This window comes from Strix uralensis, chromosome 10 (assembly GCF_047716275.1).
Source record: "Strix uralensis isolate ZFMK-TIS-50842 chromosome 10, bStrUra1, whole genome shotgun sequence".
NCBI lineage: Eukaryota > Metazoa > Chordata > Aves > Strigiformes > Strigidae > Strix > Strix uralensis.
In genome coordinates, this window is record NC_133981.1 from 25,036,537 (window position 1) to 25,050,278 (window position 13,742).

A 13,742-nucleotide genomic window follows, 5' to 3' on the forward strand; every position below is an offset into this window, starting at 1 on the left:
TCAAAGCATTTAGGAGAAGCTCGCTCTCTGGCAAAGAAAGGAATCACTCTTTCTTCTGACAATATTTTAGAGGAAGATGAATTAATTTATCTCAATTTTGCTACTAAGCCCCTCTCCTCACCCTTCAGTAGGGATTTATATTGTTCTGTACAAACAAACCTAGCAATTTCCTTAACCTACTAAATGAGAGTTTAAAAAAAATAATTTAAGGCTACCATAAAATATTTTTGGAGATTAAATATTTTTGCCTGGAAGACCAGCAGCAGCTCCTGGCTCTATGCTCCCTATGCATCACTTTGTAGTGACCTGAATACCAGCTGCCGTATCTGCCTCTAGTCTGGGAACTCCTGTTCTCACTCACGACTTTCTCCTTACTTGGTGCTGTTAACACAGGGCGCTGGTCACATTAAACTCAATAAATACCCAACGAACACTTTGAAAGAAGCCCCTTGTTTCATATATACTTGAAAAAAGACCTGACTGAAATGAGTTAACTGCAAATATGTGTTCTTTATACCTTTTTGTTATAGAGATGCAGTTAAAACTCAGAGACAGTTCAAATTCTGAGAGTAAACACTGCTTTTTAAAGGCTTATTCTACCTTTTGGAAATTTCCATTGAAGATTTTATTCAAAAACAAATCAGTTATTAGTTATACTGTCTAATGTAAAAATTCTACCACAAGTGGTTTGTGTGGAGCTGTATTTTCTTTTGCCAGTTTGCAAGGATTTGTTCTTTAAAATATAGAACATACCCACCCAGATATTACTGTAGCTCAGTGTTGCAAGCGTACTGTAAAAGTTACTGCTTTCTTACAATGTTCAATCTCATCATGTGAACACAAGCTATTCTGTTTTAAATTCCTAAGTAAATACATTCATAAGCCTCTCAAAACAGCAACCACAGTAGTGCATTTTGTATGATGAATTTTGAGAAAGATTATTTTGGGAAATATTCTTTCAAACAGCTTCTCCAGATAGCAGGTAAAGTACAGGAGCCAGATGGTATCCATAAAGAAAAAGAAGTATCACTTCACATCTTGTAATAAAGCCGAAGGCTGCACCCTAATGAACATTTACTGCATCATTGTCAGGCCTTGTTTGTTTACATTTTGCATCACCCAAGCTGCCTGTTAGCAAGTGCAAACCTACTTGGCAAAATAAAACAAAAGAGATGTTCAGTTTCTGTTTGGATTTTAAATGTAGAAGTGATTGCATACATTTTTTCTGGTGAAGAGGAAATGAAACTAATGAAACATCAAAATGTTTGATTGTAATACAGTGATACATAAAAACCTGTTACAGCCTTATTAAGCAGATAAATTCCATTTTCAGCTCTACAGGGCAGATTTTAATCTGGCTTCCAGTGCTTTTTGTCTGTATATACAACAGGGATATGTATGTTAATTAAGAAAATCTGGACTTTAACAGGACAGCTATTGCATGTACGTCTATAGTACATAATGCATATCTTGATTTATTCCTTTGTATAACAGCTTAATTTTAGGTGTACAGCATTGTCTAGCAGGCTGCAGCAGTCCCTCAGTGCTGGAAGCTGTTAGTCTGTGTCTTGCAAGCCTTCCTTTGTCTGCAGGTTGAGGTCTTATTGCATTTTCATTACTTATTAAAAATAGCTGGTAGTATTGTCAAATTAGTGGGATTAACCTACTTTAAAAAGGAAATTAGGTCAGTTACTATATTCATGCCCAGCCTTCAATTCTCATGTATTGTTACAGCTCTCTTGCATCCTACAAAATGGGCGCCTTCCTGTGGAAAATATCTGTGTGCAGCAGTCTGCTTCATCCCACACATGAACACAAGACTGAAACAAATGCAATGGGTGAAAACCCCATCACTTGTTATTAGTCTCCCCTGATACAAACCTCTTGTTGGGTCAGAGAAGAAACACAACTTACTGTAGACTGTTAAAGAGGTGCTCCATTAGCAGGTTGTTTGCGATGCTGAAGACAAATTGGGCTGTTACATACTTCTGATATTTGAACACACCTAATAATCAGACTCCAGAAGAGTTTTTGAGGTTATCTTCACCAAAGCACCTAGGAACATGCCTTCCAAACCTACCTCACCTGAAACAGAGACTAGGATGAAACAATCACTGACAGAGGAATACACTCAGCCAACCTCCTAACCCTCTCTGACCAGAGATCAGGGAGGGAAGGGGTGACAGTACCCTCCCTGCAGTAATAGGTCTTGATAGCTATTGTGGCATCTGAAACACTGGGCACTGGGAGTAAGAAGCAATTCTTCATGCTCTGTGCATCTGCCACTGTCTGAGGTTGGATGCAAAATACAAGGCCCAGCTGCCTATCTGCCATGCAACCATCAGAAATGCAAGTGCTCATGAGATGAAAGGCTCACGGACCATGTCTCCACTCACTCCATCCTCAGCTTTCTGAGTCCTCCTTTGCTCTTGATGGCTTGTTTTATTCACTGTAGTTACTAAGACAAGCATAAATTCAGAAATTACAATTGTTCATTTAGGCAGGAGTCTGTTGTGCATCCCCAAACAGAGCTCACTCCTGCCTCTAATCGCCCACAACTCCGTGAGAGCTCCAGGACAGAGCTCTTAAGTCTGCTGCTGTCAGAAAAGCTTTTATTCTGCCTCTAAATTCCCCATGCCAAGGAATCCTCATTATTGTCTTCCTAGTAAAAGGACAAGATTGACCTCTAGATAATACACCACGAGAAAAGCAAAGAGAGAATTATCCCTCAGGCATCTCTCTTGCAATTCTTCCTCTCCAAACCAGTTCACAGTCACTCTCTCATTTTCACACTGAGGCAGGAAAATCAACTTGTAGGAAAAACATACTGCAGTTATGTGTAATTTAGACAGCTAGCTATCTGCATCTAGGAAAAATAACTAAAAGTTAACAATATGCTTTTTCTCTTTCCTCTCAGCTTCAAGCTGATGTACAACTAACAAAGAGTTTGCAATTTCTGCACAGTAATTACACTCCAGAAAAGGAGAGAGAGAGGAAAGAAAGCAGGACAAAACCAGACTGCACAGGGCATTCCTTCCTCCAGCGTAATGAACCACCACAATGCAACCTTTAGCATTCCTTGATATCCATTCCTCCTTTCCATGCTTACCCACACATGCACAGATACTGCTGAGAAAGGCTGAATCACCAGGAAGCCCGAGATTACTCAAGGAACATGAGAGCTGCTGCAGAACCACTCCCACAAAGACCACACAAAAAAGCCTCAGGAATCCTCATAAGCACCTTCGTGATTCCTCACTATGGTACTTTATAGCAGATGACAGAAAGTCATCTGCTTTTCAGTCTGGGTTTTTTTTTTTAAAAAAAAAAAGTGTCCAGAGAAGGTAGAGAAGGAAGCAGCATACAGCACATACAGACTCCCCCGTCCCCTCGGGTTAGCTTAAAAGCAAGTGTCTAGGTTACATCAAACAGCATCCTTTACAGTCTCTCTTCTCCACCTTCTTTAGGCAATGCATGAAATGTGCAGGCAAATGAACATTGTCAGGGGTGTCCTGTGAATCTCACCGAGCTATGACAACTTTTAGATAAAGTTTTCTTTTCATGTTTTCCAGAATTATCTCCACACAGGAGCCAACTGAACGTTCTTTAGCTGTGAAGCAGATCTGGATTTTGTAACATGATGTTGTTGCCTCAACATTCCCCAAAAGAAATGCGTAGACTTAAAGAAAAAAAAAAATCAATGACAGTAGCAGTAAGCAACATGCAGATCAAAACAGCATTTATCACTTCTACAGCACGAGACATGTCAGGAGGTATTTGTCTATTAACTCCACAAAGCACAACTAAGAAGCAGAAGCAAGTTCCAAAGACACATGCAACCCAAATCAGCTCACACAAGTACATGAAATGAAAGAAATGCTAACTGCAGGATGGAGAATCTAAGAAGTTTGCAACACCTTTACTTTTTTCTGGATCACTACAGGTCAAGCAGAGCCACATCTTCATGATGTAATAAATGCTCATTCTGCATTGTTAAATGTCACTCCTCCTCAGAGTTAATGGCCTCGAGAAACAGGGATAATCTCACACCCAAATTAAATAAATACTGCTGCAACAACTTCTTGTTTTCTAGCAACATACTGCATCCCTGGCATTTTCCTCATCAACCAGAACATACCACAGACAAACACCGTAAGCAACGAACTTGGAAAAAGGCACCCCACCCTGATAATCTTTGCATGGGTAGGTGGGTTCAGCTCTTCTTCCACAGAAGCAAGAAATTACATTTTGCAGAGTTCGTATGTTCTTTACCTTGTAGCAAACATTGCTCTCAGGGAAGAGAAAGTAGCAGCATCTTCTTTCAATGCCTTCAGCTCATTTCGCAGCTTCATCATTGTCTCCGTAACCATAGCTTTCTCATTTTCATACTTGCTTTTTAAGTTGGCAAGGGCTACCTCTGCAGTCTATTGTTTACCAAGAAGAACAGAAACATACTAGTTAATGAAACTCTTCACAAAGTGGCTTGCTAAGAGATTTCTAATCACTATTCACATAATTAAACGTATACTTTGTACTGGAATGTTAAACTTCTGGTTGACTTTTCTTGTACAGATTAAATAAAATTTCATTTTGAACACTGGAAACAGATCAGACATATGGGTCTCCCACTCCCATTAATCATGCAGCAGCATCTAGGAAGTTACAGAATATACATTTAGTGACACCTATCTCCAACTACTAAAAGAAATTAAACTTTACATACTTCAACACAAAGAACAGTAGTCTCTTTAGTATCTCTATATTTAAATGCATTCATCAATCACTTGCACAGTTCTCTAACCCTTTCAGCATTTTGCTCATCTTACATATTGGGCCACCTTTATTAAAATGTGCAAAAGAAAACTGAAAGTATGTATATATTTCTTAAACAACACTATAGTTTTGGGGTTTTTTTTTTTTGAAGACTTCAATTCGCATGACTCACTTCAGAGGAGATAATGAAGCATGCCACATGGTGTATCAATAGCACTTATTTTCATCTACTGCACTGCTAATGTGTATCAAATTGCACAGCCCAGTCCCTAAAAGCTAATTTTACCTTTCATCCCTGTTATTTTGACCATGTTCTTATATCACATCCTCATCTTGGAAGACTTTCTTTTATTTTGCAATTGGAGAGAGGAGAGTACTTAAGTTTAAGAACTCTTAAGGCTAACTAATAGAATTCTTCCAAGTGGAAAGTAAGATTCACGTCTTAATTTTAGGTGTCTTACATTAAATATAATCTATATAATTCAGATAGGCAGTACACTGAAGCTACCTTAAGCTTAATAAAAATCTCATGAGTACGTGACAAGCAAAAGTCAGTTAAAGCCCCAGTGCTCAGCTTTACAGCAGGACAGCTAAGTGCCTCTGATGAAACAGCCTGCTTCAGCCTTGTACTGAACAAGTATCAGCAACAAAAGCCCCACTGAGTTGAGGCAGTATGACCTCAAAGATAAATTCTCTTGTGTTTATGACCTAATGCCCTGACACTACAACCTTCACAGCTATAAGACCTGGTTACCTGTTTGTTGGCCTTCAGCACAGTTCTCAGAGTTGCTATCTGTTCTCTCTTGGTGCTCAGCAGGGACTTCAACTTCAGGATTTCTTCCATCAGAGCTTCCTTGTCTTTGTCCACTACTGGCCCAAGTTCTTGAGTGGCAACACGCTGCCTGGACAACTCAGTTGTTCTGTCCACAGCAGCCTGAAGATGTTTGATCTGATCCCGGATTATAGCAATCAAGTTGTAAATGTTCATTGGTTCTTTACGAGGATCTGACACAGGAGATGGCAGAGATGACACTGGAGATGGGCTGCTGTCACCACTCCCATTCTCTGCCTTTCCTAGCTCTATAGTTAACAGCCCTTTAGAAAGAAGAATGGGAGACCTCCTTCCCTTGGTCTCTGGACTACTGCGTCCACCTTTACCTTCCTTGTAGTAATCCAGCATCACTCTATTTGGAGTTTCATTGTTGCACATGCAGACATGGTGGTATAAATTGGCCAGTTCTTCACTGAAGGTGACTAGTTCATCTTGGGCCACGCTGAGGCTGCCCTGTGTTTCTCCAGCAACATCACTGACTTTCTTCAGCTCCTTCTCCAGTCTGGCCACCTGTTCTCTATCATGCCTACTGCATTTTTCTAGTGAGGTGATCTTTTCAGTGAGAGCTTGGCTATCAGTCTCATATCTGCTCTTCTCTTCCTCATACTTAGACTCACATTCTTTGTATTTGGCCTTAAGATTTTTGAGCTCTTCTTTTAGGTCAGTAATCTCTGCCACAGCCACTTTGTACTTGCACTCCAGGATCTCTGGCCCATTGATGTCAACTTCATAATAGTCTCCATCTTCGTGGCTGTCTCGGTCCTTCTCATTGTCAAGGGCAGACTGACGTTCCTTGCTGACCTGGAGCTTCTTCATTGCGTTCAGATTTTCTGTGAGTCTGCCAACTTTCTCATGTTGCTCTGAGAGGGCCCCCCGTGTATTTTCCAGCTGCTTCTGAGATTCCTGTAGCGTCGTTAACAAGTTCACCTTTTCTCTTTCCATCTGAAATGCATGAACAGAGACATTGGCATAAAGGGAACTGTATCACTTAAGTGGTTTTATTATAAGAGACAGCAACTCCGGTCCATATGGTTACAGAAATCCAATCACATGCACATTATGAAAAAGACTATTTAATTTATTCTAAAACTACTCAAGCACAGTGTTTCTTGCCAGTTCTTTTTCATTTCCACTTCAAAATGCACATTTTTTTACACATTTCTCCCATAGCTGATGGTCTCATTGTGAAAACATCCTTTCAGCTGAAGATAAGCTAAAGTTTACTGTTATCTTGCAAATTATCAAGTAAGTATTAGAAAACATGCAGCTAGTCTATAGTGGAAGCTTGGAGCTTCATGAAAAATACTGAAACTTTTAAGGTTTCTCCTCTGGAAGTTCTCATTTTGAAAAAAATCCAGTAACTTTCTCCACAAATGCTTTTTCTTACAGAACACTTAAGAAATGCTTGACAAAATAACTAAAACATTTCCAGGCAACACAAATATGTACCTTGTTTCAAACTGTCCAACCTCCCAATAGCACAAATATAACACAGAAATGTTTGGGACTGATTAAAACTTCATGAACTTTGAACTAATTACAGAAAATCGTTATGGTGTACAAAACACCTTTTGATGAAGAAGACTGGAGTATCTTTCGATTTCTGAACAAAATACTATTTCTTGCTAGTGACACAATGAAGTAGACACAGCATGTACTGACTGCACGGAAGATGCCTTACAGCCTTCCTCCAAACACAGGACATGACTGCTAGTTTCTTTGCATACAAGAGAAAAAAAGCTATGGTTTTCCACTGACAAACATTTAACATCCTCAAATTCTAAAATCACAGCCTTTACAAATATAGTTCATACTGTATGATGGCCACATGAGATACTGAAAAGACCGAAATTACAACCCAAATAAACTATAACGGCTACTTGGCAGTACACAGTTGTTTACAAAACCCATTTACCTGTACAAGCTGCTGTTTCAGCTTCTGGATTTCAGAAATGTTTAATTCACTCAGAAGATCTGAAACCAGACTTGGGGCTGGAGGGAAGCTTTCATTTTTCTTGGGTGTTGACGTACTGTTCTTGCCATTGCCGAGTTTGCTGAGGCAGTTTTGTTCAAATCCATTCATGATTTCATCATTATTGGGTTCTGTGGCTTCATCACTGAACTTCAGTCCATCCAAAGAGATGTTCAGGTGGCTGTTGTACATGGAGTCATTGATGTTCATGTAGTGAGAGAGCTCCTTACGAAGATTGTTCTTCTGCTCCCGCTCTGTCTTCAGCGTCTCTAAGGCCTCCTCAAGCTGGCGTTCGGAGATCTCTTTCAGCCGTATGGCATCTTCTAGCTGGCTGTTGAGAAATTCAGTTTCTTCTTCAAGCCTTTTGATTTCATGTTTCAGGCCTTCAAACTCCACCTGGACATATACAAATGGAGGGGAAAAAAAAACCCTAATGAAAATGTCTGCCTGCAAGGCACCAAGTAATTTTACTTTTGCATGTTTGATTCACTAAATATGGTGAGAATAGAATAATTTTCTCAGTTCTGGAGTCTAGTTTTGGCACTATGACTGTAAACACTGAATACATAATTCACGTTCACAGAGACCATGGAATAAAATCTCTAAGCAAACCATCGAATGAGTTGATCTATTCCAGCTTAACTAGATGGGAGATACAGTGTGTGATAGAGAGGCATCACAAAACAGGCTTTCCTAGCACATTATGCAAACTCTTTCTCTGTTTGATTAACAAACTCCCTTGCCAACCTTCCCACAAATTCAAGCTCAACATTTCCAAAACCCAGGATCACAAAGACACTCTGCTGCACTGCTGTTAGAATATGCCACTGGGCTTAACACTGTTGGGATGCACCTAGCAATCACACCCTGCTTCTACACATCCAGAATAAAATGTTTTACCATATCTGTCATCATCATTTCAGCACATCTTGAGCGCGCTACAATTCAGCCTCTACGCTTCAGACTCATAGTGCTTCTACATGAAATTTGATAGCATGCTGTAAGTTTTTACTTGTAAAATTGTATTTATTTTAAACCTCGTTTGCACTGAAATTATGAACACCAACGATTAGTGTAAAATTCTGGATCTTTTGGGGGAAAAAAAGCCTAAAGAATACATCTTCCTTACCCTGAAAGAAAGAAAAACATACTACATGGTATATGACCCAGTTTTGCCAAGTGCTAAAGGAGTTTTATATGCCAACATACACCAATCTGGTAATGCCGAACCACACCTGATTTAAAACCAGGAACCAATCATGTTAATTCAGTTTTGCAAGTTAAGCCTGGGAAATCTTGATGGCTGCTTCTAGTTATGTCAATAGGATAATTAAAGCTTAATAATATTCATCAAGTAGGATTAGGACAAGGTAGAAAATGAAGTAATCCATTACCATGAAAAGAATTAGCTCCACTGAGCTTAAATATTTCTTGCAGTCTATTTTCAAAGGCTCCAGAATGCACACACAGTAGTCAATAATTACTAGCAACTGACAAGATAGCATCTGAGGTTAAACTTGGCTCAGCCCAGAATGACAGCATTCTTGAATATTGTTATTTTAGAATGTGAACATGGAGCTGGGAACTTTCACTCACTCCTCTGAATACAATAAATGAGACCAAAAAAAAGGTAAAGAACAAAAGTAACCACCTACATAGGTTGGATTTTACCAGATCACTATCTCTTCCAGCCTGCATCTAGAGTGCAATAGCCCCTTCCTCCTTACCATGTGATTTCAGAGCACCCAAACCAGCGTAATTAGACCAAATATATTCATGTGAGAACAGGTCCAACCTGGAACCCCATTTTGGGCACAGCAGTGAGGTCAAAGTAATCCAACACTGACATGGAGTTTCACCCAGACATAAATGAAATATCCCAAATACCTCAGTTGGTAGGGTACCTTTCATTCACAACACTGAAGGAGTTCTCAAGCAAATCCTAATAAGCTTTTTCTATGTGCTCACTACAACAGATGGTATTAACTCTACTGTTTTCTTCAAGAGCTTTTATTTCAGGAATATCATACCATTTTCTCAGCTGAACCTTGAATTTTATTTATACAGTGAGAGTGACAGGTATCTGAACAATAGAAATAGCAAGTCCCCAATTGACACATGAAGGTAAGTGAGCTGTGCCAAAGACAACATCTCATCTAATTACCTCCACAAATGATAACTCGGGGAAATTCTTGAGTTGTTCCAAAAATGCAGCTAAAATTCTGAAAATAACTGGAACTATGCAATTAAAAGTGACTTTTCAGATGAGCAGTCACACAGGTCTGACAGTATAGAGCAGCTGTCACAGTAGTCCATGTTTAATGAAAGTAGCTAGAGGAGAGGAGGAGTACAGAACTGGAGAGTAAATGTGAGCACTACGTAGCAATAAAAACATATGTTCAAAAATACACCCAGTTACAGATACTGTAGAATGGGATGGATGGAGAGCATTGCAAAGAGACACTGAAAAACCAGTGTAGCACAAAGAGTAAACCAAGTAACAAAGCAGACTGGTAGAGACTTCACGCCCATCAAAGAGAAAAGACAACGGAAGGACTTGGAGATCGGTGTAGAAGCAATAAAGTCTCTGTATAGACAGAGTCATAAAGGACTTAAACATTTTGGGACAGCTCTTGGAACTAAAAGATAGAGGTTACAGTCTCAAAAGCAGTACAAGCATAAAGGCGTGGTTGGATGACCAAATGAGACAGAACCATGAGGTAACACAGGAATTAACTGATGTCTCAAAGCAGTGTTCAATATTTTGAAAAACTTGCCTGGTTTTGCTTCAGGACAGACACTTGTTTCTGGAGACAGATGTTTTCTTCTTCAAGCTCAGTGTAGTCTTGCAGCAAACGTGCTTCTCGGAATTTATATTCCTTAATATCATCTCGCAGACGGGCTCTTTGGATCTCCACATTCTGATTGACCTGGAAAAACAAACCAACCCCAAAATGATGTTGATTTGGTCAGCGACAATTCAATTTCAAAATTTTATCTTTCCTTATGTGCAATAATCAATTAGATTCTATTCAAACAGAAACTCTTCCTCCCTGCCCCCTGAAATAAAATTACAGAAAACCAAGTTATTTGCACAATAATTAATTTTGTTTTCTTGCTTCTCTTACAAATTCTCACCCTTGACTCAAAAGTTAATGAGCAAGCAGGGAAAGCAGCACTCACACCTATGTGGTCTCACTGGCTGTAAGCAACAGCCAAAAGTTTTCCAGATCAGAAGTCAATGCCTGAATCTGTTAACACTTAAACAAGAAGGGCCTTTTCACAAGAGAAAGGCAGATTCAGATGACTCCAGATGTTCTTATTTGGACATGTATTTGTTGCTGCTTTTCAACAGACCTTTTCTTTATGCCCTTTATGCCTAGTGCAATAATTTGGAGTATGTTATAATGAATCCCCTTTGGAGAGAGACATTGAATTAAAGCTCAAATGAAATCCAGGATCCCAGGTAGAAAGAAATAGCAACTGTGGTTGACTTATAAGATGTTCCCTCCCCTCAGCCCCAAGACTTATGCAAGACCTTAAAGAAAAACTTTAACACCCCCCCCCCCCCCCCATTATTGTTTCAGGATAGATAAGAAGTAAAAATCAATATGTTGGTGTAGTGTGATCTTTAGATCTTTTGTGAGTATATACAGACACTTCAGTAAATTGAGCTAGCACATATCCGGCTATGTGAACGGCTCACTGTACTTAGCTCTTATTTTTTCCAATATCATTTTCCTTCAAGCCACATCTTTAAATACTTAATTAAAAGAAAGTGAAAAATATGTTCTAAAACATTAACAGAAATATCATCAGAGATAGGCAAACAGGCAATATAGTTGCCTATAAAACCATCCAGATATTTAGTAGCTGTACCTGTGAAGTGACACGATGATTTTCCAAACAGTTCTAAATTGGCACAAAACAAACATGAGCTCATGAAAGAGGCAGCCTATCAATTCAGGTAGTTAGGTTATGGTGTCTTATTTCTGTTTTCATATATCCAGCAGCCTAGCCAAGAAAGCTTCACCCTCTGGTATACAGACTCAGATTCCCTTCAGTGTTCTCCACTTCTGGTTAGAAACAAGAATGCCAGCAATGAATAGAATATGGGCTCAGTCCTCTGGTAAGTGTGCAGCAGGAACACACAGAAGTAATACAACGCAGGCATCAACAGCACCTACGGAAAGCTAGGAGATAAAGGAGAAGTTTGTGGCAGGAGCATATGCCAAGACTTGAATCTGGCATTTTCTGAACACAAACAAATTATCACCTGCAACTGTTAAGACCAAGACATTTAAATGATAGCTCCCTCACATGCCAGGTAAAGATTAGTGAAGATTAGACTATGTAAACTTGTCAGTTTATTTTTAGCAGTGAAGAGCACTACTTCCCAGCACACTGAGAAGCTAAAATAAACATTAATTACTAAAACCAGACACTACAGTACAACAATACAAATGAAAAGCTGCTACATTCCCTCTTCCATGCCTGAGCAAGCACTGGTTCCATCTCTGCACAAACCCAGGGCCATGGGGAAAGATGTGCCACAGGTAGCACAGGCTACAGGCTGACATGAATTCACATCTTAACTTCTGCTCCTTAATAACTGCAATGAAGGCCTCTCGCCTTTGACAGAGAGCCTCCAGCCAAATAATCCAAACTGTTTCAAGTTACAATTGCAAAAATCTCTTGCATCAAACCGAGTTTCACACAAATTAGGAGATCCTATCTGTAATTTTCCCCATTCTCGAGTAAGCGAAATGCAATGGAAGACCTCCCACAAATCTACTGGCAAGCTTCTATCCCCACCATTCCAGTTGCTTTGGTCCTCTTCCTCCCTGGATGATCTAATCTTTGCAGAGGTCAATGCCTGGAAAAATCGTTGGAGCCAGTCTTTTCTGAGGAAAGAATGGTTTCTGTCCAATTCTGCCCGTTTAATTCAGAGCAACAGTAAGAGCTCATTATTTAATGTGAAAGTATTGCCATGCTCTGTCTAGCACAAGAAAAATCATTCTATTTCAATGTGTCCAGGAAGGCCAGATTTAAAAACAGCTCCCTTGTTTCCTGACTAGAGAAGGAAGATATAATCTAGATTTTATTGGCTGTTTAGTAAGCTGTACATTCAGTTTGCTCTTAGCATTTTCTTGTCAAATAAATGTGCGTGCTTGCAAGCTGCAAGGTTAAATTATGTGTCATGCTCTCATATAACTGTCAAAATGGTGGGATTTTTCTGCAGGAAAGAGAAGCTACTGCATCCTTCTTTGTCAGATTTTTCTATTACCCGTACAGAAAGTGGTATTCATGTATTTTAAGACAGACATTGCACACATTCTCACAGGTGGTGTTTTACAGTTCAAGTCTATACAAAAGGTGAGTTCACCTACTGATCAGTTTGAATCTTTCTGTGACTCTTGTTGCTTCAGCAGCTTCTTCCTTCTCTGAGCAACCCTTGAGCACAGGGGAGAATTCACACCTCCACCCAGAGCTAATCATATAGCACTTCACAATATCATTACCACTGTGTGGAGAATTGATGGCCATAAAATCTCACTGAGTGTTAATCTACCTGACAAAACCCCTCAGCTTCTCAACATAGAGATACCCCTGCTGTGCAGAAGCCTCCCACCCATTCTGCCCAGGAAAAGACTGTGATCTGAAAGTGGTTTTGCCTGATCTAAAGGCCACAGACCACCCTGCTCCTGCTGCTACAGAGCTTGTCTTCAGCGTTTTCATCCTCTCAGCTTTGCCTCAGAAGAGTTTGGCAAGGGGCCCCTCTGAGCAGCACTGGTGCTAGGAATAGCAGGGATTTCCTCAGGACCAGTTTGAATTCACACTTGCCTGCATGTCAAAAACACAACTACTGTTCCTCATCACTGCCAAAAGCCTGCTCCTTAGCACCTACTTTTCTAGTACAGCCCAGCATCTAAAGTTACATATAATTTGATCCCATGAACGAAAATAATTGAGAAAAAGATCTCAGGTAGCTTATTCCCTCCTTTGTTTTGGGCACTGCACTGCGTGACCAGAGTTCAGCCTCCCGGTCACCAACCAGAGGCTGCTCTTGCAAGCGAAGTTGTGCCACTAGCACAGTTTCTGTTAACATGAACTCCACCAACTCATGAGGTCACGGGTCAGTTTGAGTTCCCTGCTGCAGTAAAC

General features: G+C 39.9%; 1 protein-coding gene across 5 annotated transcripts in view; it reads right to left on the bottom strand.

Moving 5' to 3' along the window:
• The window catches only part of BICD2 (BICD cargo adaptor 2), a 96,545-nt gene that overhangs the window by 13,474 nt on the left and 69,329 nt on the right, over positions 1-13,742 (bottom strand). For all 5 annotated transcript variants that reach the window (XM_074879862.1, XM_074879861.1, XM_074879860.1 and 2 more), the window contains exons 3-6: positions 10,355-10,507; positions 7,521-7,973; positions 5,528-6,547; positions 4,273-4,424 (exon numbers count right to left, since the gene is read on the bottom strand). In XM_074879862.1, the coding sequence (XP_074735963.1) occupies positions 4,273-4,424; positions 5,528-6,547; positions 7,521-7,973; positions 10,355-10,507 (1,778 nt within the window). The remainder of the gene's footprint in view (positions 1-4,272; positions 4,425-5,527; positions 6,548-7,520; positions 7,974-10,354; positions 10,508-13,742) is intronic.